Here is a 24,292-nt window from a genome sequence, read left to right on the forward strand (position 1 = left end):
GAGTTCACACACGCAACTCGTGTGTTTCCTCCCTTGGCATTTCCCTGTTCAGTAGCTCTGATGACTCTGACTCCCTCCTCTGGTTCTTTAGGTCAGTAAGACAGCTGGCTTCCTACCACAGTCCTAGCTGCCTGGCGCAGAGCAGTGCCTCAGGTTAACGCGGTGGGACACACACACACACACACACACACACACACACACCACACACACACCAGAAGGCTTACCTTGTGGCCAGCTCTTCCTGCAACTTTCAATTCCCCTCTCACACCCACCTGCCTTTGGTCACTCTCCAGAGCTATCTAATAGTTGTTCTTGGGTAGGTTTCTGTTTTTTGCTTTGCATTGTCTAGAATTTACTCACTCACAAAGGGGATTATCTGTTAGAAACTTACTCCACCGCACAAGAAACAGAACTTTGGTACCTTCTTTGGAATAGAACCAAATCTGTCATATTTAGGAGGGAAAGTGGGGAGTCCTGCCCCACCACCCAGGTCAGACGGAAAGAGGCAGACACCCAGGGGCAGTCCAGGGCAGAGGCCACATTTTGTTAGCAAAGTCCAAAGGGGTGGGTTGCTCCGGTCTGGGCGGCTTTCTCCCTTGGAGCCGAGGTGCAGACCAGTCCTGCAACTTGGCAGAGCTGAGGCTCAGAGGACCTGGCAGTGAGGCCCTCAGCTAAGCCCCTGCCCCTGCCAACTGCAACCTCTAGCAAGCTGACCCCGAACCACCTCAAAATGCTCCCTCCTGCAATGGCTGCTTCTAGAGATTTACTTTTCATTGTTCCGTTTTTTTTCTTCTGTAAAAAAAACATGACCGTGTGTCTTTGTCAAACTTTCAATCCTGTGCTACATGCATGCACTATCTATGCAAACAACAAGTGAGCGGTACAATGCTACCAGCCCACAGCCTTTTGGAAAGGATCACCATCTCAAATGCATTTATATACTCTGTAACCTGAGCAGCTGGCTTTGGGCAGTCTTTCCCAAGTGTGTACAATGAAAACAGGCTCAATGTCACTCAACAGCAGCCTGATTAAATAGCTTATGGTTCATCTGTGGTGTTGGAATTTGATGCCTGATGCACTGACAAGGATCTCCAAGGCAATGAGAAAAAGCAAGTTGCAGGAAAACTTATTTATAAATATGCATAATAGCAGGTAACATAGAGCAATGTCTACTCAGAGGACATAGTAATTCATTTAATTTCCAAATATCAGAGGAATATACGATGACCCCATTTTATAGATGGGGCAACTGAGGCACAAAAAGGTCACTTGCCCAAGGTCACATAGCTAAGTGGCAGAGGCTGGACTTGAACCTGACAGCCTGCCTGTAAGGATTCTCTCAGTGGCTGTGAGGCGTGACCTCTGGGAGCTAGGTATGAAAGGTGACATCCCTAACCGACAAAAAGCAGCACACGTTTCTCTCCGAAATCCTGAGTTTAGCTGTGAAGTCAGCTGCTCTTGCCACATGGCCAACATTGAGCTGACAGGTTGTGACGCAGGGGGAGGAATCTTTTTTACTCATATGCTGGTGTGTATGTGTGTATAATTTTTATTGATTTCAAAGAGGAAAGGAGAGATAGAAACATCAACGATGAGAGAGAATCATCAATTGGCAGCCTCCTGCAGGGCCCCCACTAGGGATTGAGCCCAAAACGCAGGCATGTGTCCTGATGGGGAATCGAACCTGACCTCCTGGTTCATAGACCGATGCTCCACCACTGAGCCGGACGGGCTTATGCTGGTATATTGCTTGACAGTTTTAGTACAAACTTAAAAACAACATCCACCTGCCCCTCTGGACCCAGCTGAAGGTCCTCCCCTCGCACCGGGGCTGCCCAGTGGTCCTCAGTGGTGACTGCTAGGCCTCAGGACCTGTGAAGGCAAAGCCTGTCTCCTCGTCCTCACCGAGATCTCTAAGCGGTGCCACGACGTGAATGTTTCCTGCATGTCCCGCACGAAGGCCTTCCCTGCCAGCTGTTTGGGTGAAGCGGTTTCCTCTTCTGCAATCTTGTCACAGCAGTATCTACCCCCACGGGGCTGCTATGAGGGTTCAATTTAGCTAAAGCACAAGCATTTCGGAAAGCAGCAGGCAGGGCCCTAACCGGTTTGGCTCAGTGGATAGAGCGTCAGCCTGCGGACTGAAGGGTCCCGGGTTCGATTCCGGTCAAGGGCATGTACCTGGGTTGCGGGCACATCCCCAGTCAGGGGTGTGCAGGAGGCAGCTGGTTGATGTTTCTCTCTCATCGATGTTTCTAACTCTCTATCCCTCTCCCTTCCTCTCTGTAAAAAATCAATAAAATATTTTTTTTTTTTTAAAAAGGACCAGGCAGGTAGTGTGACATGCTAGCATTATTAAACTCTTTGACCTGCAAACTACCACCTAAGCTTCCATTTCGCCACCTGTAAAAGGGCAAACAGGACATAGCTCAATAAATAAACATGTATTTACAAAAGAAGCTGACAATGGCCCTGCATTGCAAGAACATGGGGCTGTGACGGAACCCAGAGCTTACTGCTCGAATTTTTCACCTGGTCCGCTGCCATGTTCCGTCTGAGCCCTCAGCACAGGAAGCACTGACCAGAATTTGGCAACTGCGCAGACAACAGAGCGGGGTGTGCAGTGGAGAAACCTGGCCGCCCCGAAGCCAGCCCGTTTCCTTTCACCCGGTAGCTCCGGCACCCCAACATGTGGCACTTTCAGGAGTAGATCCTCCTTCCCACGTGGCCACGTAGCTCCTGGAGGTACTAGAAACCACGGATAATCACTGTGCACCTCCTGGAGACTCAGGGAAACCCACTTTATGATAATACTGATGTGTACTATGGGCGAATATGCAATTTGAAGAAACGAGAATAAAGACATTTCTTGCCCGGGGCTGGCAGCTCCCAGCACCACCTCCCCGATTCCCGAGGGCTCCCCTCTGGATGACTCAATCTCTGCCACGAGAGGTACCGGGCGGAAAAGTTTGAAAGCCTCAAAGATTCTACAATGACAATTTTGTTTTTATCCATCCAGACCCGCCTGCTCCCCCTTGTGACCAAGGCCCCACATTGCAAAGTAAAGGAAATAATAAGCTCAACATTTCTAACAGGGTATGAAATTCACGCATCAATAACACCACTGACCTTAGTAACCAACAAGAATGGGGCCCACAACGGGGCCCCTCCAGAAACGCAGCCCTCGCCTCACCCAGGGCAGGAGCAAAGGGGCAGGACTGAGTTCTACCTCCCAGAGACCAGCTCTCGTTCACCAGCGCAACAGGATTAAAGTAGAAAGGAGCCCTAGCCGGTTTGGCTCAGTGGATAGAGCGTCGGCCCATGGACTGAAGGGTCCTGGGTTCGACACTGGACAAGGGCAAGTACCCCAGTTGCAGGCTCGATCCCCGGCCCTGGTCAGGGAATGTGTGGGTGGCAACCAATCGGTGTTTCTGTCTCTCCCCTTCCCTCCCACTCTCTCTAAAAATCAATGGAAAAACATCCTTGGGGGAGGATCAACAACAACAAAAAAGGAAAGGAGCCACTTTATTCGTTCTAACTGGCCAGGCCCAAAGCTCACTCATGTTTACATCGAGGAGGAACCCACTCAGGCTTGTTCCGCGGACAGCTCTGACTTGTGCCAAGCGTGGGAAAGGGGCATATTACTTAAGGGTCAATTTCAAAAGGAGGCCATGGCCACGTTCAGTCTGTGCACTGCCTGGCACAGAGGAGCTCCATTGAAGGTGGCATCAGTGTCAGGCTTTACTCCTTTCCCACTACTGCAGGTCTTGTCCCTGAGCCCAGCCACTAGTTCACTGAATTCCTCAGCACACAGCTGGAACAGAGGCTTCCATGCACTTTTTTGCTGTGTTACCCAGAAAAAAGGTGGCAGGAACCATGTCGGAGGGGAGAAATCCTAGTCATGTTAAAGAGTCCAGCGGAATTTCTTCAGGTTTCAAAAGGCAATTGAGGGGATCACTCCCTGTCAGAGGAAGTTTCAAATGTGGAAGAAAAACAAACAGATCCTAAAGCAAATAACTTTATTTCTACCATTCCTTCTTAAAGGACCATGGGAATCTAGAAAATATAAAAAAAAATCAAAACACAAACAGCTGCCATTCAGGGGTAAGGAAGGACCGACACAGCCCTTAAATGCAACAGGCTCCCGCGCCACAGCAGAGACGGCTCTGTGAACAGGACAGGCTCCTCCCTCCCACACAGATCAGAATCCCCGGGGGCGGGGCCTTTAGAACAGTTTTCCTAATATTCAGCCCTAATATTCAACTGGCAAGGCCTCGCCCGAATGCCCTAGAGGACCCGGTGCCGGTTCCTCTGTCCCGCAGCCCGGGCTGGACTCACTAATCCTCAACTAACACTCAGGACCCGCGCACCAGATGCCACCTGTTGTTTTTCAGGATTTCGAACTCCGGAGGAAATACACCCGCCTGCCATGTTTTTCCTCCCGGGGCACCTGTCTGCATTTGGAACTGCGGTTCCACTCGTGTTTCATGGGGCCTGGGCCTCATTCCCCCGAGGCCATGCTCCCCGCAGTGACATCGGGCGGAGAAGAAGTCCAGGAAGGTGGCGAGAGGCTCCCACGCAGCCAGGTGTGCTGGCCCCTGGCAGGCATCCCTGGCGGTACCCAGAGGTGTGGCGATGCCGTGACGGCACCGGGACAGAGAGGCGCTGGAGGGCACTTGCAGGTGCTGCCCGCTCAGCGGAGCTGGCAAACGGTCCTGCGCGGTGCGGGAGGGAGGCCGCCGGCCCCTCCGCCCCCTCATGTGCAGCAGCTGTTGGTGCTCGCAAGGAGCACATCTGCACGGCCTCATTGTTCACAGGAAAGGGTTTGCGTTGGTCCAATGACTTCACTCTTCTCTCGCCGAGAGATGCCTTGGTGGGAGGAAGGGCAGGGGAATGCATGCAGGCACGCGGGGGATCAGCATCTCAGGGCTGCCGTGCCGTGGGTTCACTTGGGGCCGAGGCACTCCACAATCCCGTTTCCCTTCATGCCGTCGAAAAAGAAGAAGTTGTTGTGAGGTGGGTCCCTTTGAGACAGGGCCTGGGGAGAAAAACAAGAAGAGGGTTCAGCTCACGTGCTTTAAAAGGGACAAGATGGAGGAAAAAAACCCAGACCAGACCTTCCACCAGCAGTGTGGGCAGCGGTTTCTCAATAGAGGTCGATTTTGCTCCCCAGGGGCCATTTGGCCGTGTCTGGAAACTTTTTTTTTTTTTAAATACAAGCGAAAGTTTATTTAGAAAGTCACAGAGGTAGAAAAAGTGAGCCAGCTGGGCGGCACAGGCTCAGGAAACAAGTTTCAGAGGCCATAGAAGGGCCCCTGGAGCGTAGGAGAGAGAAGAGAAGGCAGAGGTAAAACGCCCAGGGGAAGGAGCAGGGAAAGGCGTGGGTGTGCTCCCGTGAGCTCGAGCATGGAGGCCTTCTTGATGGTCACGTCTCTGCGCTGGCCCTTGCCCGCTGTGTGCCCTTGGACAGGTGACTTAGCTTCCCTGAGCCGTAGTTTCCCCGTGTGAGCACACACAACAGATGTACTGTCCTAGGCACTGAGGGAGGTGAGCCCTGCCAGTGCGGCTGAGCGTCAACTCAGGCACCAGGAGGTCCGTTTGATTCTTGGTCAGGGCACATGCGCGGGTTGCAGGCTCGATCCCCAGTAGGAGGCAATCAATCAATGATTCTCCCCTCTTCCTTCCCCTCTCTCTCTAAAAAAAAAAAATAAATCAATAAAAACGTTTTTGTTGTTTTTTTAAAGAAAAAGAGAGATGAGATCAATCAAAAAACTTGTATGCATATATGCATAACCCATGGACACGGACACCAGTGTGGTGAAGGCCTGGGCCGGGGGTGGGCTAGATGGTCAATGGGGGAAAAAAGGAGACATCTGTAATACTTTCAACAACAAAGATTAAAAAAAGAAAAGCGAGATGACGTCCCTCAAACCCCTGCACCAGTGCCTGGCATGAAGGAGCGGCACCTGGCGAAGCGCAGGGGTAACGGTCATGGCTGTGACAGAAAGGCAGCGATTCCCTCCAACACACCTCGCTGCGGCTTCCGGAGACCCCGCCTGCCGGCCGCAGGACAGGCCTGGGAGCTGCTCTTCAGCCACAGACACGATGACTCTCTCGTGGGGTTAACAGAAGGACACGGCACTTTTTTTAATCCTCCCCCGAGGATATTTTTCCCACCGATTTTTAGAGAGAGTGGAAGGGAGGGACACAGCACTTTTAAGGATAGGGTCAGACGACCTGAATTCACAAGCTGAGTCATGTGTGCACAGCTCTGTGTTCATACGTGGCGGTGATCTTTCTAAGAGGTTCTGAACCCAAACAGGGCTACCATTGGAAGAGACATCGCCTTGGCCAGCTTCTAGGCCAGTGATGGCGAACCTTTTGAGCTCGGCATGTCAGCATTTTGAAAAACCCTAACTTAACTCTGGTGCCGTGTCACATATAAAAATTTTTTGATATTTGCAACCATAGTAAAACAAAGACTTATATTTTGGTATTTATCTTATATATTTAAATGCCATTTAACAAAGAAAAATCAACCCAAAAAATGAGTTCACGTGTCACCTCTGACACGCGTGTCATAGGTTCGCCATCACTGTTCTAGGCAGTGGGTCCCAGGGAGCTCCATGTTGTCACTCATCAGGCACGATCTCACTTATAAAGTTAGAAATTGCTCTAAACAACCTGAACTTCTCCTTGAACTGAGTGCCAATCCCAATCCATTTCCTCATCTGTCCGTGGGGACAACTGTACCTACTTTAAGGGGCTATTCAGCCACCTGTCCAAGGAGATGTGTTAGCTTCTAACCTGCGTCAGGTGTAGTGCTAGACCCTAAGGAGGGGGCTCGGATCTGACAGGCTCGCACCTGCCTGCTAGGGTTCCTGGGGGAATGAAACGCGACCAGTCTTGTAATGTACCTGGCACAGCGCAGATGCTCAGTAAGTGGGGGCTGCTACTACCCCTGCGAAAGGCTGAGGATCCCAAGCCCTCAGCCGGGTGGAAGGCCCAGGAGCCCACAGCCAGAACTCCTAGAGCCTGGAAGGAACCCAACTTACAGGTTACAGTGCGGCCTACCCTGGAGCCCGAGATGGCCACTGCTGTCACGGTCACCTCTAGCACTGAGCGCAGGGGCCCTACTGTGGACGGGGGAAAGGAAGGACGACTTCCACCTAAGGGAGCATGACACAGTGGGGACGTGGGCAGAACACATGGTGTCTGAAATGCAGAAGGAAGGACACAAAGATGATTCCAAGGGGACAGATTTTTACATTTGTCCCCCACCTCCTAGTGCTCACTTTCTGACGGTCAGATGGTCTCTCAGGAGAGCCTACCGCCAGCTGACTGAAGGCTGACCTGTGTTAAGCGGGGGGCGGGGGGGGAAGGAGTGAGTGGTGGGGACAAGACAGCAGGGCACGGGGTGAACATGGGGCAAAAGGTAAAGTGCTTCCCAAGCCAGATGGGGGCAGGAGGAGATTCCAGACACGCCCAGCAACCGAGAATGCAGAGCGCTCTGGCTCGCTGGGATAAACAGAAACAAGATGCTGGCAACAGCTGTCCCCAGCAGGCGGCGAGGAGGGGGCTGCATTAGAGGTTAGGACTGGGATGCAGAGAAGCCGCTGCAAACAATCGGGTCAAGGCCATCTGCCTTGACCCCAAATCTCCATCCCATACGAAAAATCCAGGGAGCGGCTTCTCAATGGGATGTGCAGAGTGAGCCTGGGGGTGCAAGGACAGCAGCCCTGGGTCCACGCAGACGCAGAGCCACTGGACTGGGTGCCAGTTTGGGACAGTGCCTGAGGCATGATGAGCAAGTGGGGAAGAACACAGGCCCAGAAACCAGACAGCCTAGGCGCGAATCCTGGCTCCCCACTTCCCCGCACCTCCACCCCCCTTTATACATCAGGGATGACCACACTTCTACCTCTGGGGCTGCTGGGAGGATAAATTAGTTCATCCATGTAAAGAACAGTCTCTGTATGGCACTGGTTATCTATTACTAGAGGCCCGATGCATGAAATTTCATGCACTGGGGGGTGGGAACCCCAGCCCCGCTTGCGCCCTCTCGCAGTCCTGGACCCCTGGCTCCTTACTGCCCGCTTGCAGTGGAGGTGGGAGAGGCTCTGGTCACCACTGCTGCGCTGGCCAGCTATGAGCCTGGCTTCTGGTTGAGTGGCGCTCCCCGTGTGGGAGTGCACTGACCACCAGGGGGCAGCTCCTGCACTGAGCATCTGCCCCCTGGTGGTCAGTGCGCATCATAGCGACTGGTCGTTCTGCCATTGGGTTGATTTGCACATTAGGGTTTTATTATATAGGATAGGATTGTCTCTACAGGCCACAAGAATACCTACGTTCCCATTCCCACCTTCTGATTCTCCGTCACTGCACTCTGTCATGGACCAGCACAACATTGCCCACAGAGAGGACAAAACACCACTGCAACGCCATGAGCACCTAGACCCTGACAAAGGCCACTCTAACATCTTTGGGCAAATAGCAAAGTTCCCAGAGGAAGTAAAACTTTTTTGAGGGTATGCTATTGCTTTCGCAGCCCAAATGTTCTTCCAGAAGAAATGAAAAATGCTGCCCTAGCTACTGGTTGTATGTCCCCAGGTAAGACACTTCCCCTCAGAGAGTGCCAATGACAGCTACCCAACATGTCACAGGCCCCCCTTGCAGAGCCTGTGGGCTCCTGCACAGGCACAGGCACAGGCACAGGCACAGGCACTGGCATTGGTTGTCCTCCTCCTCTGTAAATACCTACGAGTGGGATTAACAAGAAGGAACTCTGGGGCCATGCTGATGGACAGAGAAACCCTGTTGAGGAGAAGAGCACGGATTGGAGTCCCTCTCAGGGCCTCAGCAGTGTCCTTCCTTAAGGGCATCACGACAGCACCCACTTCCTAGAGCCAGGAGAAGCGAATACTTGTCCAACAGCATCAGCACCAGCTCCCTGGGCAGGTCAGCTGGGGAGGAGGGGGCAGTACTATGTCCAGCTCTGGTCTCAGCACAGAGCGGCGCTCAGAGGTCATCTGCTGAATGCCCACCTGGATGGGCTGGAAGAGGGAAGGAAGGGGAAGGGCGGGGCATGGAACAAGGACGAGCGGGGTCAGAGGAACCAGGGAGCCCAGGGAGCCCAGCGCCCTCTCGGCACATCTACAAGGTGTGCGGGGGATGAACTGTCGTCTCCACAGCGGCTGTTTACCTTCACGATTTCCTGGGCCAAGACCCCTCCAACCACTGCACACACAGGAGCCATCTCGGAGAAGCAGAACCTAGAAGGGAAGACAAGTGAAATGAACGCGGAGGAACAGGAAGGGGGTAGGACATGGAGAAGGGCCGGCAAAGGGCTGCCTGAATGAAACATCTGTCAGGGAGTCCATTCCGACAGCAATGCTAATGCTGGCATCTAGGCGTGAAAGTTAAATCCGGTCCAGGGGTTAGATGGTGGCTGGGAAAGACCTTTGAACCTTGGCAGGCAGGAGTTGTTTCACAACACTTTTTTTTTTAGGTTAAAGGAAAGACTATATCTGTGCATCCTAAAAATAAGGTCCTTCAAATATCAGATGTGTCAGTGCCCCGGTCGCATTCTAGCAATTCTATCCTTACCCACAATGGGCGGTGGGTCCTATATGCTACTCCCAGACACAGGTCAGGGAGAAGGCCTGTGTTAACATGCAGGAGGCATGGGAAATTTGGGATCTGATATGAAAGGATGGGGATAGAAAACAGTCTTCACTACCCACATAGATACCAGCCCTTCTTGGACCAGAGGACAAATTTTAGCTGATATTGTCACCAACCCCTTCAAATCACCCATCCTGGGAAGCTAAACCCTATCTCTCACTACTTCCCCAGTTCCTAGCCCTAAACTCAGATATTTCTTAAATGAACAAACTGGGACATAGACAAGTTGCAGCTTCCCAAAGGAACCCTATGATCAAGAGACCACTCCCAGCCCTGGCTAGTTTGGTTCAGTGGCTAGAGCTCCAGCCTGTGGACTGAAGGGTTCCGGGTTCGATTCCAGTCAAGGGCACATGCCCAGGTTGCAGGCTCCATCCCCAGTGTGGGGCATGCAGAGGCAGCTGATCGATGATTCTCCTTTTAACATATATACATATTTTTATTTCAGAAATGAAGGGAGAGGAAAAAAGAGATAGAAACATCAATGATGGGAGAGAATCATTGATGGGCTGCCTCCTGCACGCCCCCCACTGGGGATTGAGCCCACAACCCAACCCGGGCAAGTGCCTTGACTAGGAATCAAACCATGACCTCTTGGTGCATAAGTCGACACTCGACCACAAAATGGGAGGAAATTTTGTTAGTCATATATGAAAAGAGGACTTGTATCTAGAATATATAAGGAACTCTTGCAAGACCCTCCACCAGCAAAAGATTACAACTCACTTTACTATGATACTTGAGTTATTACGGTGGTCTGGAACCTTGAGCCCTCAATCTCTGAGGTATGCCTGTATATTCTATTACTGGGAAAGGCTGAAGTACAGGAATAGAGAATGGATCAGCTATTGCTGGTGGGGAAGGGGCTGACTACAACAAGGCACCACAAGGGAACTTTTTGAGGTGATGAAACTTTTCTATATCTTGATTGTGGTGGTGATTACACAACTCTATGTCTTTGTAAAAATTCACGAAACTGTAAAAATAAAAACAACACACACACATACACACACAGCTCTGGCCAGCATGCTCAGTGGTTAGAGCGCTGGCCCATGCACCGAAGGGTCTCAGGTTCGATTTCTGGTTAAGGGCACATACTTGGGTTGCAGGTTCGATCCCTGATCGCGGTTGGGGTGAGTGCGGGAGGCAGCCAGTCAATGTGTCTCACAATGATGTTTCTCCCCCCCCCCCCAATTCCCACCCTTCATTCTCTCTAAAAATCAATGGAAAAAAATATCCTCAAATGAGGATTAACAATAACAAAACACACATGGCTCATAGAAATGTGTAACAAAAATAAATACATTTTACTGTATATAAACTTTAAAAAATTTACGCGGAAACAAAAATGAATTTTAGCCCTAGCCAGTTTTGCTCAGTGGATAGAGCGTCAGCCTTCAGACTGAAGGGTCCCGGGTTCAGTTCCCGTCAAAGGCACATGCCCGGGTTGCGGGCTTGGTCCCCAGTAGGGGGTGTGCAGGAGGCAGCCAATCAATGATCCTCTCTCATCATTGATGTTGCTATCTCTCTCCCTCTTCCTTCCTCTCTGAAATCAATAAAAAAAAAGAAAAGAAAAATGAACTTTACTGTATGTAAGTCTAAATAATAGAAACTAAACAAGACAAAAGAAACATTATCTCAAGAAGCAACCAGACAAATCCAGAATATGAGATATTCTACAATATAACTGGTCTGGATAATAATAATAATAATAATAATAATAATAAAAAGTGGTAAACTGTTCTGGATCAAGAGTTGGAAAACTTTCTGTGTGAAAAATCAGACAGTAAATTTTTTGGATTTATAGGACATATGGTCCGTTTAAACTCTTAAGTCTGCTGTTGTAAAGTTGTAAAAACTCTACAAAAGCTGTCACAGATAATACATAAATGAGTAGGTATGAAATGAAACATTATTTACAAAAACAGGTGGCAAGCTATAGTTTGCCAACCCCTTGATTAAGAGACACAGAACCAAATGCAAGAGATGAATTTTGATGCAGTATTTTAAATCCTCGTGTCTGTATCATGCTCTTCTCCCCCAAAATAAAAGCAAAATATTAGCAACTGAATCTAGCTGAGTGGTATATAGGTGTTCACTACTATACTAGACTTTCATTTTTCTGTATGCTTGACATTTTCCATGGTAAATACCATTTTAAAAAATTGATTTTAGAGAAAGGGAGAGGGAGAGACAGAAAGAGAGAGAAAAGAGACAGAAACAAGAAGAAACACACACACACACTAGAAAACCCTCACACAGGATACCATTAAGAAAGTAGAATTTTTTTTTTAAGACTCATTGTTGTTAGCAAGGGTGTTTCCTTCAAACATCAATTGGTTGCCTCCGCACCACGACCAGGGATTGAACCCGAAACCTTTGGGTATATGGGACGACACTGAACCACACTGGCCAGGACAAAAAGCATCATTTTAAATCCATGCATAATACTGCATAGTCCTGTATTTCTTTTTTAAAAAATTTATTGACTGATTTTTAGAGAGAGTGAGAGTGAGAGAGACAGGCAGACAGACATCGATTTTTTCTTCCACTTATTTATGCATTCATGGGTTGGTTCTTGTATGTGCTCTGACTGGGGATTGGGCCTGCAAACTTGGTGTATTAGGACGATGCTCTAACCCGTGATTGGCAAACTGTGGCTCGCGAGCCACATGCAGCTCTTTGGCCCCTTGAGTGTGGCTCGTCCACAAAATACCATGTGCGGGCGTGCATGTACAGTGCGATTGAAACTTCCTGGCCCATGCGCAGAAGTCGGTATTTTGTGGAAGAGCCATACTCAAGGGGCCAAAGAGCCGCATATGGCTCGCGAACCCCAGTTTGCCGACCACTGCTCTCACCAACTGAGCTACTTGGCCAGAGCTATCATTAACTCTTTAATGCTTCTCCAATTTCTCTTTTTAAAAATATGCTAATAAGTATGTTTTGTACATAAATGTTTGCTCAAATTATTTTTTTTTAATATATTTTATTGATTTTCCACAGAGAAGAAGGAAGAGGGACAGAGAGCTAGAAACATCGATGAGAGAGATCGATCAGCTGCCTTCTGCACCCCCCCCCCACTGGGGATGCGCCCGCAACCAAGGCACATGTCCTTGACCGGAACCGAACCCGGGACCCTTGAGTCCGCAGGCCGACGCTCCATCCACTGAGCCAAACCGGTTCGGCTCAAATTATTTCTTGAGGGTACATTCTTATTAGTAAGGGGCAGAATTACTCTGCCAAACAGGGAACATTTTAATGATTCTTGATACATATTTCCAAAGTGTTCACTAAAAAGGTTACACCTTTTCCCACCACCCTTACTAACAATAAATGAGTCTTAAAAAAAATCTACAAAGGATTTTATTGATTTTACTTCTGCTCTGATAGAAAATGTAGAAGATGCAGTACCAGTGGTCAGTAATTTTCCCTGGTTAATGGAATTACAAGTGATTTTCATGTTCATCTTTGAATTTATTCTGTACTGATTTTTCCATAACATGTATATTATTCTGTATTTTAAAAAACCAGTTAAGTTCACAAAAGGACAAATTCGTAAATGTATCAATCCATTTATATGAGATACCTAGAATAGTCAAATTTACAGAGGTAGAAGACAGAAGTTACCAGGGCTTGGAGAAGGCAGAAAGGGAAGTTAGTGGATGGTGGCGGTGGTTGTACAGCAATGTGAATGTACTTAATACCACTGAACTGTACGTTTAACAATGGTTAAGATGTTATATTTTATGTTGTGTACTTAACCACAATAAAAATTTTAAACAGTGAAAGTTAGATTTACATATACAAATTATGAATGTTCGTCATAAACATATATAATAGTGAAAAGCTACAAACCACTTAAATACCCACTGATAAGGTGATGGATGAATAAATAACCATGTGTCAGACAAGGTCATGCATCTGTATTTTGACATAAATAGGCCTATGACATGCTGAAAAAAAGAGGGCGATTGTATGGAAAATCTGATCTCATTTTGACTTTAGAAAGGAGAACACGTATGGGTAAATGCACACAGAAGTCGTGAGTCTAAACCCCGAAATGTTAGCTGTGGCTCCTTCTCAATGGTGGGACCGTGGGTAAACATTTTCTTCCCTTCTACATTTTCTGGCCACAGGCACCTGTGACTTTCTAATCAGAAAAGCAATAAAGCTCTCTAAAAAGAGAATAAATAAGGTCACATAAAGGACAGCGCAAGCACACCTGGACAGATGAGGGAAACGGAGACTTGTGCACAGCCTTCCCTACTCAAGTGCGCAGCCCTGCTCCGAGCTGGCAGTGGGCAATCTGTGAGGGTGCCTGAGCGGCCAGACACCCCATCCCATGTCAGGCCTCGAAGAGCCACCAAACCCCTCTTACTTAAAGAGCAATAGCGCGGGAACACCTGAGCACATGAGGACCCGGACATGGGAAAGTGGTTTCCGCAGAGCAGGTGGGAGGGGGAAGGAAACACTTTGGAGAGAAAACCAGCCAGCAGCTAGTTAGGCTGTTAGCAGTTAGGCGGTGGCTTTCTCCTTCTGCGGAGCGGGGCCGCGGCCACTTTCGCGACAGAGCCATGCCACTCACTCTAAATGCCCAAATTAGTCAGCTGGCCGCATACGCACGGCCAGGCACGGGTCTGCTTGGCGGCCTGGTCTCCCTGGCAGCGTCTGCTGCAAACGGAGCCCTGCATGAGCCAGAGCAGGTACCACTTGCTTTCCACGTACTGTCCTCCCTTTACCAAGACATGCGTGCACGGCTGGGAGCCCAGCCTGCAGTGTCATTAGCCCTGAACTCCCCGTACCAACTGAGCAAAGCACCCCAAAGGCTACTGCTGGTCCTAAACCCGGTGGGGTCTGCTACTGTCTAAACACGGTGCCCAGACACGAGAAAGAGATGACTGGAGAAGGGACTCTGGTTCACTTTATTGCTAGAAGAAAACCAAAGAAGCATGCTACGACCAGATTATATGGTGAGACTTGGGTGAGGTCTTGGTTGGCTACTTACTAAAACCTTGAGCAAGTGATAGAAAAATCTTTCTGAGCCTGTTTCTTCATTTAAATAATGGGAAAATAATCACACCTCAAGGGGATATTGTGGCAATAAATGTGGAAAAGCATAGAATGTCTTCAATACGTGGTATGGTTGCCATTAGCCATTAGCTATATATATAAACCTTGGATTAGGCACTTAACTTTGTGAACTTTAACTTTTTCTCACCTATAAAAAGAATTGTTGTGAAGAGAGAACATGTACATAATACATGCTCAATAAATTGCAGCCATTATTATTACTGCTACAGGCTAGAGGCACGGCAAAGCAATTTAGGAACTTTCCCCTCAGACAATGAAAGAAAACAAGAGTGCACCGACGATCCCAGAACTGCCTGGAAGGGGCTCCTGGCCTCGTCACTGTTTGGACTTCTCCAATCAGACTGGTCACCAAGATGAAAACATTCAAGTGCCCAAGAGAGAGGATGCTGGGAACACAATTGTCCTTGCTGCTGAGAGTAGACACTGGTGAGCCATCAATGGAGGGCACTGAGGTAATATCTACCAAGTAATAAATCACTCTTCTGACCCAGCTACTCCCCATCTATCAATTTACCCTGCAGGTGCGCCTGCACACACAAGGCCATATACTGCAGCATACGTGGTAACAAAAGCCTGGCCACAACTCGAGGCTGCAGGGGACTGGTTCAGTGACTGCTATTGCTCCTGTGCTGGAATACTATACAGAGCTGGGGAAACGAGGGAGGAATCTATGTAAGACCAGGAAACAACCCCAGAAGACACTGAAGTGAAAAAGGTACACAATAGTGCAGTGGTTCTCAACCTTCTGGCCCTTTAAATACAGTTCCTCATGCTGTGACCCAACCATAAAATTATTTTCGTTGCTACTTCATAACTGTAATGTTGCTACTGTTATGAATCGTCATGTAAATATCTGATACGCAGGATGGTCTTAGGCGACCCCTGTGAAAGGGTCGTTCGCCCGCCAAAGGGGTCGCGACCCACAGGTTGAGAACCGCTGCAATAGTGCATACAGATTTTTTAAAAAATATATTTTATTGATTTTTTACAGAGAGGAAAGGAGAGAGATAGAGAGTTAGAAACATCGATGAGAGAGAAACATCGATCAGCTGCCTCCTGCACATCCCCTACTGGGGATATGCCCGCAACCCAGGTACATGCCCTTGACCGGAATCGAACCTGGGACCTTTCAGTATGCAGGTCGACGCTCTATCTACTGAGCCAAACCGGTTTCGGCCAGATTTTTAAAAAATATATATTTTATTGATTTTTTACAGAGAGGAAGGGAGAGGGATAGAGAGCCAGAAACATCGATGAGAGAGAAACATCGATCAGCTGCCTCCTGCACACTCCCCATTGGGGATGTGCCCACAACCAAGGTACATGCCCTTGACCGGAATCGAACCTGGGACGCTTGAGTCCGCAGGCCGATGCTCTATGCACTGAGCCAAACCAGCTAGGGTGTGCATACAGATTTTATACTGCCTTGAATTTTGAACCATTTAACTACTGAACAAACAGGACCTGCACCTCTCTTTCTCACACGCTGCGGCTACACCAACAGGGAGGCAGAGGCCTGCGAAGTTGGCAGAACGTGGCCCAGGAGGCTCCCCTCAGGGCTTTTGGTCTCAGTAAAGCACCTCCCCACTTAAGGCAAATACGCAGATGTTTATCAATCCAGGCCAAACTAATAAATGCCGAGACCAACCTGACAAAGTCTTCAGGAAGCAGGTCAGGATTAACACCCAGGGAGTCAAGCACATCGTTTCGAATCTGGAGCAACAGCTCAGAATCATCCCCAAAGGTATCACAACTAGGGTCTCTTCCCTTATCCGTGCGGAACTTCAGGAGCACTGGGGAAGGAAAAAGAAGGAGGTTAAAAAGCAAGTCTTTTCATAATAAATGCTTGTCGATGTGGGGAATTAAGTGGGTTTTTTTTATTCTCTAGGAATTATACATTAATTAAAATGTGGGCCAAGTGAAAGGGAATACACTTTTCATTTATTCAACAAATACAGTCAGAAAGGCAATCAAATAATTACAAAGATAACTACAATGACTGTGATGAGTGCCAGGATAGTATAGCAGAGGGTCTATACTACCCACACGGTGGTGCCGGGTAAGGCTTCCCCGAGGAAGTACGACTGAGTGAATGTGTTTGGGGAGAAGCGGGGAACTTCCAGCAGAGAGAAAAGGCCCGACTCTGACCCAGAAGAGAGGTCAGGAGCGGGAGGCATGCATTCTAGGCATCAGTTCAAAGGGCTGCTTCGGCCAGAAATGCCAGCCAAATGCTCAGACTCATCAGACAGGCAAGTCATTACAAACAAAACCTCCCTTAGTACAACAATTCGTCAACCTCCAGAAATGAGTGTTTAATTTTGCTTTTGAACCAGAGAAAGGTTGAGAGGATGGCGGCAAATCAGAGCTACTGTGAAACAAGACTCTAACAAGGCTTGAACTTTTAGCCCAACCAAAAACACACAGGAAGGAGCATGATAAGATCCATCAAATACCAACCCATTCTACTCCACTGGACTGTCCACAATGTTCACCGCGAGCTGGGCAGGTGGTGTTCTTGTTCCCCACGTGCCCCCAAGGCAGGCGCACAGCCGTCTCTAGGGCACTCCTCCTCCTTCTTGTCACACAAGAGTGTGTATCAGCAGAGACAGAGACAAGTGGATCCCTGGGTGCTATGAGATAGCACCTCATATCTGGAGGGGACTTTACAGTTTACAAAGTGCTTCCACTTAAGTTTCATCATGATTTGCTAATTGGAAAAGTGAACTTGTTCGGCAAATTATACTCTCTATCAGTACAAGGGGCTCCTCCCTAAAAATAAAGGTGGACTGAAAACTCAGGCAATTGCTGTGAGGCTCTTTAAAAATGCATTTGGGCCGAAACCGGTTTGGCTCAGTGGATAGAGCGTCGGCCTGCGGACTGAAAGGTCCCAGGTTCGATTCCGGTCAAGGGCATGTACCTGGGTTGCGGGCACATCCCCAGTAGATGTGCAGGAGGCGGCTGATCGATGTTTCTCTCTCATCGATGTTTCTAACTCTCTATCTCTCTCCTTTCCTCTCTGTAAAAAAATCAATAATATATATATATAAAATGCATTTGGAACTCACCCCAGAATAAGAAATGAGTCCTTCTTTCTACTTGTTTTCTTAAGACTCACAGAGTTTTGGTGATGAGCAGCCTGGGTTGAGAACCCGCTCCAAGAAAGAGGACATATTCACTCACTCAGCCAGCAAGACCAAGCACTCACCGTGTGCCCAGCAGACCTAGGCACTGAAGGTGCAAGGGAAGGCGAGTGAGTCTTGGTGTCTGCACAAGTGAAGATGATGGGGAGAGAACAGAGAATTCAGGAGTCACAACAGATGGTCCAAGTCTGAGAAGTTCATAAAGGGATTACAAAGTATTCCAAGAAGATCCGAAACCACAGAGGCCCAGGTAGAAGACAAGGCCTGCTCCTGAGCTATGCCGTTCTCGGTGCCACAGTCAGAGAAAGGCCCCGGTCTGCTTCTCTGGCAACTTTCAAATGCCCAGATAGGGCTCTGCACATCGCAGGTTTAAAAACAGGGGCGTGTGTACGTGTGCTCAGGACACCTGTTTTGAACACGGTTTGCCCTCTGGAAACATGACTCTCCTCTTTTCAAGAACACAGCTCCTAGAACCCTCGATTGTACCGAATCACTTGGCAGTCAACTCAAGGCCAATGACCATTTGGATGCTACCAAACTGATCTGCCTTCACCTGAGCTTAGCTTCTACCTCTGCACAGATGTGTTGCTGGAATTCCACTTTGGAGTAAATAAATGCAATCACAGAAGCTTTTGGGGGCAGGGTGAGGAGACTGCAGAAGAGGCAGTTAATCCCTGTTTAGACCCAACCTCCTGTCCAACAATGTCCTGTGAAGACAAAGGAATTTGGAACTCTGCTAGTCTAGTCCAGCCAAAGCAGAGGATACTCCGCGAGCAAACTGCACTGAATGTCAGCGCTGCTCCAATCAATCGCTTCTGAGAGGACAGAACCACAAACCCAGAATGAGTGTCAGTGCTGCCTAAGCAGATGACGGACACAATGCCAAGTACAGCCGCTCGTACTGCACAATTCAAGGCTCAGTGGCAACCACGTGGACAGTGAGGCTGCTTAATTGCAGGCCGTCAGGGTGGTGGACAGCAGTGGGGGCCCCTCATGGTGCTGCCCATGTGATGCTCTCACTTCTTTGTCACTGGGACAGAAGCAACAACTGTCACACGGAAGGAAGAAGAGAGGGTCATTTTTTCAGCTCTCACCACAAAGCTTTTCATCTTTTGGCTAAATATAAGCCCTTGGAGAAAGCTCAAACCCTCCTAATAGTAAAACCAACAGTGCCTAGTATGTGCCAAGCATTTTACATACATTAACACTCAGCCACAATAACCTGGTGAGGTAGGGAGGTCCTATTACTCTCCTTACTTTATAGATGGGCAAACTGAAGTTCAGAGAGGTTAAGTGGCTTGTTCAATGTAACTGTCAATAAGTATTAGTGCAGAAATGCCAACTCTGGCATTTAGACTCGGTGCTTCTTAACCCTAATCGAATCCAGGAGAAATGGCAGGACCATCAGGAACGCAGCCCCAAGGATTCCAAGCGGTCTGGCTCTTTGCCCCTCACCTCAGAGGACTCCCATCCAACCACATTTTTATGCATTTTCCAGATAGGCCCTGCCCTCTCTCAACTGGGCCATTAATTTGTTACTAATTCAGTGGGTGAGAAGTGAAGGCGGACGCCATACGAAACCTTGCCCATCCATCTTCAGAGAGTAAGACCAGTTTCATCTCAGAAAGAAGTAAGATGGTACTAACAAGGAGGAGTGAAGGCAGCCAGCAGTTAGCCCCGCTGTTTCTCTGGTGCAGGCCGCCTGGATGAGGGCCGGCAGGCTGGCACCAGCCAGATACCTCGCTGACCACATCTGAAGTCCTCTCAGGGCCTCTGGGAAGGAGGCCAGTCAGAAGGCCACTTATTTGTAGCAAAGCAAACAGAAGCTGTATTTTTCACTCTTTTTCGAATGTCAGCACTCCAGTTAGTGGGGGTGGGAAGAAGCCCATGTTCTAGACAGGCAGCAGTCTCAGAACTGACCCTAGCCCCTGACGAGTTCTTGCTTATTAAATTCTCCTCTTTGTTCTGCTCTCCACCCTCCCAAATAGCCAGACACACACACACATCAGTGTTGACTCTGCATTTCTGAAGAGCACCTCCCCACCAGCTTCCAGATTATAAAACTGTCCCCATTAAGATCAAACTCAGGAATGGAGAGCTGCTCTGCCAAAAGATGACTCATTGAATCGCATCAAAACGGTGCACAAAATGAGAGTCCCAAACCTGATTAACTTCATCTGAACCTTTTAATTAACTCAGGTTGCTGAAGTCCAGGAAAATGACATTTATTGCTACAGATGACAGGCTTGTGTCTCTGCTGAAGTTCAGGTCTTGCCCATGTAACAAAAAAGGCAAGCACCTTTTCATGTACTAAAAGGAAAACTGTGTACATGTGATTAACTACTAATTCTGCAAAAAGAAATGAACTCAAATTCAAATTTATTCTGAATCAGAATACCAGATTGCTATTACTACAGGAATTTGGAAAGCAGTATTATTAATCACTGTATTTCTTTAGACAAATATCTTATTGGATTTAAACAATGTGATTATATTTAGCATAATCACTAAGGTCATCGGAAAAAATAGTATTTTTATAGGATATAAAATAAAGTCAATGTTGCAAATAAGCCCCAACTCTATTTCTGTCCCCCAAAACAGCTCAATTAAAGGGGATAGCTAAATCTATATAAAAACCTCATTTGCCTGACTGACAACTAAGGCGTTGTGTGTCAGGTACCCCTGCCTCAGTCTCTGGCGCTCTCCAACCTACTGATAACCCTTCTCCCCACGCCAGCTCCCGTGCGCTCAGGAAACGTCCTGGAAACCAGCTCTATTTCTGTGTTACATAAACTTCCAAGAAGATAGTTATCCTCTTAGACAACTGCCTATCTTCTAAGGCAAAACACTAGGTCTGACATTTAGTTAACTGTTCATTCAATAAGTACGTACTAAGCATGGCTTTGTGCCAGGCCCTGAGCTGGGCAGGTGAGAGCGCAATGCACACTCTGCCCCCAGAGCATTTGGTGAGGGTGGCAAATCCAAACTACTTATAAGTTAATAAAAGGCGGGAACCAGAAAAGGAGCTCTGAGTTAGGAGGGTGGAATGGGGCAGTCTATGGAGCAGCCAGGCTCCCAGCCACGGGGCAGGACCACCTGCTGTTCACAGGCGCCCCCGCCCCCACCAGCCCAAACACCGCTGCCTTCTCTGCGAGGTCCTTCCTAGGAAGGGGCAGGCAGCAGAGGACAGTAGTGAGGAGCTCGGCTCTGGAGCCAGACTGCCTGCCTTGGCTGGATCCCCTACTTTTCCACTTCCTGTCACCTGGTGACAATGTCCCTGAGCTGCTTCTATAAAATAAGAATCATAAGAGCACTTACCTTGCAGGGTTTAAGGATTTCGTGAACGAATCCACGTAGAGCACCTAGGACAGCGCCACGCACAGTGTAAGAATTCAGTACCTGCCAACACTCCAGGATTGTGGCTACTTCCCCGGTCGCCATCAACCCAGCTCGCCTGCCCCTTGGAGCTGACATGCTTGTTTATGCAGAACTTCCTCAGTTAACTGAGTTCCCACCACTAATGCAGCTGTGAGCTCTGGAAACTACAGGGACTCTTAATCTCCGTTTATCTTACAATCATCTGTGTAAATTCACTTGTACGAGGACTGGCCTGCCTCTCCCCCCAGATGTTGGCTCCGTGGGGCAGAGACCATTTCTATTTTGTTCACTACTATTTATTTAATGCCTAACGTGAGCATGCCCCTGGTAGGCACCAAGAAAGTGGGCTTCATGGGAAGCCTAAATGTTTGGGGAAGGAAGACAGTCACACGTAAGGGGAGAGGGCTCTCAACAAGTGACAGAAGGTCCTCACAGATCCTAACCAGGCCTGCTCTTCTATTCATCGAATTGAAGAGTTTCAGGACACCCAAGATGGATTTCTTATCAAGTATTACAAACATGCTAGACATGGAATACCCACCGAGAAACAAAAAAGACACACAGCACACCACGTCTGCCCTCAGGAGGGAAACGAGATGGGAGTCCAGCTTTCAAGGCCATGCCTTTGGTCTAAAGGTGCAGAACAGCCAGCCCCCGGGCGTGAGCTCAGGGAGGGACAGGGCTGAACTGGGGAGGCGGGAGCACCTCAGGAAGCCGCTTTTCCGGCATCCGGTCATCTGTTCACCCCGGCGCCACAAACTCCCCCCTTCGTGTACCTCACCCTTAGTTCTTCTCTTTAAGCCAGAAACTTAAAAGTATGTGTGTGGCCCTGGCCAGGTGGCTCAGTTGGTTGGAGCATTATCCCTTACACTGAAAGGTTGCAGATTCGATCCCCAAGAGGGGCTCGTATGGGAAGGCAACGGATCTATGTTTCTCTCTCTCTCCCCACTCTTCCCTTCCACTCTCTCCAAATTCAATGAGCATGTCAATGGGCAAGGATATTTTTTTAAAAATGCCAGAAGTATCTGTGTGTATTCATTCATTCATTTTTTTTCATCCACAAACATGTCTTGAGCACCTGCCCTTCACTCCCACATTCTGTACAGAGCTGTGCTGGGGACCCAGAAGTGACCCAGATGGCACCAGGCCCTGCCCTTGAATGCAGAGCTCAGAATCCACGGAGAGCACACTCATAGCCCCTGCATCATGGGCACACAGCACTGGGGTCTCTCTTTCCAGAGCATAACCTCCAGAGTGGCTCCCCCGAAACTTACTCTGAAATGCCCCCTTGGGCTCCAAGTCCTGGCCACCCTTCCACCTCTCCCCTGCAGCCCAACCTATCACCTCATCATATATCAGCTCAAAACAGAGAAAGAAAGCTGTCACTTGTTATTTACATCTCACTCTCTTCTGAAAAGAGGTAGCCAGACGAAGTTGTTGATGGGGGAAAGGAGAGTACTTTTTCTCAGAAATGACCTGAAAACAGATGCCATTTTTTGCCTACCAAATTAAAGACCAAGATTACTCAACCTAAGCAAGAAGGCCGGGGTTCGGCTCTGTCACCCAGAGCTGGTGGAAGTGTAAGTGCTCCGTAAACATGTCTTGAGAATGACATGAGAATGTGGTATTGAGGATCTTTATGAGAGGTCACTGCTGACCTGGCTGGTTTGGCTCATTGGACAGAGTGTCGGCCTGTGGACTCAAGGGATCTGGGGTTTGATTCCAGTCAAGGGCATATGCCTGGGTTGCGGGCTCAATCCCCAGTAAGGGGTGTGCAGGAGGCAGCGGATCAATGATTCTCTCTCATCATTGTACTTTCTCTCTCACTCTCCCTTCCGCTCTGAAATCAATAAAAATATATTTTAAAAAAAGGTCATTGCTATGTTATTTATACTACAGAAAATATGGAAATAATCTCACAACCAATCATAGGGTGGCTACATATGATATACTGACTATTATTCAGCTACTAACATTATGTCTAAGCAGTTTTTAGTCAAGATTTTTGCAACATTTAGTTTCTTAAAAAAAAAAAGGCATTTGATATCCTACATTCAGAATACTCCTCTAGGTATAACTGTTACCATCCCCATTTTATTTTTATTTTTATTTTATTTATTTATTTATTTTTTTAAAAATATATTTTATTGATTTTTTACAGAGAGGAAGGGAGAGAGACAGAGAGTTAGAAACATCGATGAGAGAGAAACATCGATCAGCTGCCTCCTGCACACATCCCACTGGGGATGTGCCCGCAACCAGGGTACATGCCCTTGACCGGAATCGAACCCGGGACCCTTCAGTCCGCAGGCCGACGCTCTATCCACTGAGCCAAACCGGTTTCGGCTACCATCCCCATTTTAAAGGTGGTAAACTGAGGCTTTGGAGGGGCTCAGGATCACAATGGACTCAAAAGTCACTGCACTGCCAACCTCTATGTTATACCGTCTCCCTAGGAGCAGAGACAAGACAGAAAACATGCTTATTGTTAAAAATCACTTCAAATAGGTCTGGCTCTCCACCCTACAGCCCACCGGTTTGGAATAACACAAACTACCCATTAAGACTCTGCAGCCAAATGTTCTATTTCTCCTCTAAAAAGTGTCAAGTGGTTCCTGAGCTTAACTCTCACCTTTCAAGTAGAACATTCTGCCTAGTAAGAAAATACTGCAATTTACAAAAGAAGGGGACAAAAAATTCTAAATCGCAGAGGTGAATTATGTAGAGAAGGACAGAGCTCCATGCCCAGTGCAGGGCCCCTCACGGATCGGCTTGGCCAACTGCACCCCCGACTCAACAACGAGTCTGACAGAGCCCTCTCCATTCAGACCCACCCTGCCCGGTCACAAGCAGCAGGGAGACAGGGTCTTTTCTCCAGCCCAGCACTTGAGTGGCACATGACCTTGACTCTGGGCATCTGTTGCTCTCTGCCAACCGCTCTCACCGAGGGAAGATGGCACAGGACATTCCCGTGACTGCTGTCTGACACTCAGAGAAAAGATGGG

At 48.4% G+C, this 24,292-nt stretch overlaps 1 protein-coding gene across 1 annotated transcript in view; it reads right to left on the reverse strand.

Moving 5' to 3' along the window:
- Positions 1–3,999: 3,999 nt before the first annotated feature.
- The window catches only part of SAE1 (SUMO1 activating enzyme subunit 1), a 71,746-nt gene continuing 51,453 nt past the window's right edge, over positions 4,000–24,292 (reverse strand). Inside the window, exons 7-9 of the mRNA XM_070401973.1 lie at positions 16,418–16,562; positions 9,200–9,269; positions 4,000–5,035 (exon numbers count right to left, since the gene is read on the reverse strand). Of these exons, the coding sequence (XP_070258074.1) occupies positions 4,943–5,035; positions 9,200–9,269; positions 16,418–16,562 (308 nt within the window). The 3' untranslated portion in view covers positions 4,000–4,942. The remainder of the gene's footprint in view (positions 5,036–9,199; positions 9,270–16,417; positions 16,563–24,292) is intronic.

The sequence above is a fragment of the Myotis yumanensis genome, unplaced genomic scaffold (assembly GCF_028538775.1).
Source record: "Myotis yumanensis isolate MYYU_CA2020_CCGP unplaced genomic scaffold, mMyoYum1.0.hap1 SCAF_23, whole genome shotgun sequence".
In the NCBI taxonomy this organism is placed as follows: Eukaryota; Metazoa; Chordata; class Mammalia; order Chiroptera; family Vespertilionidae; genus Myotis; species Myotis yumanensis.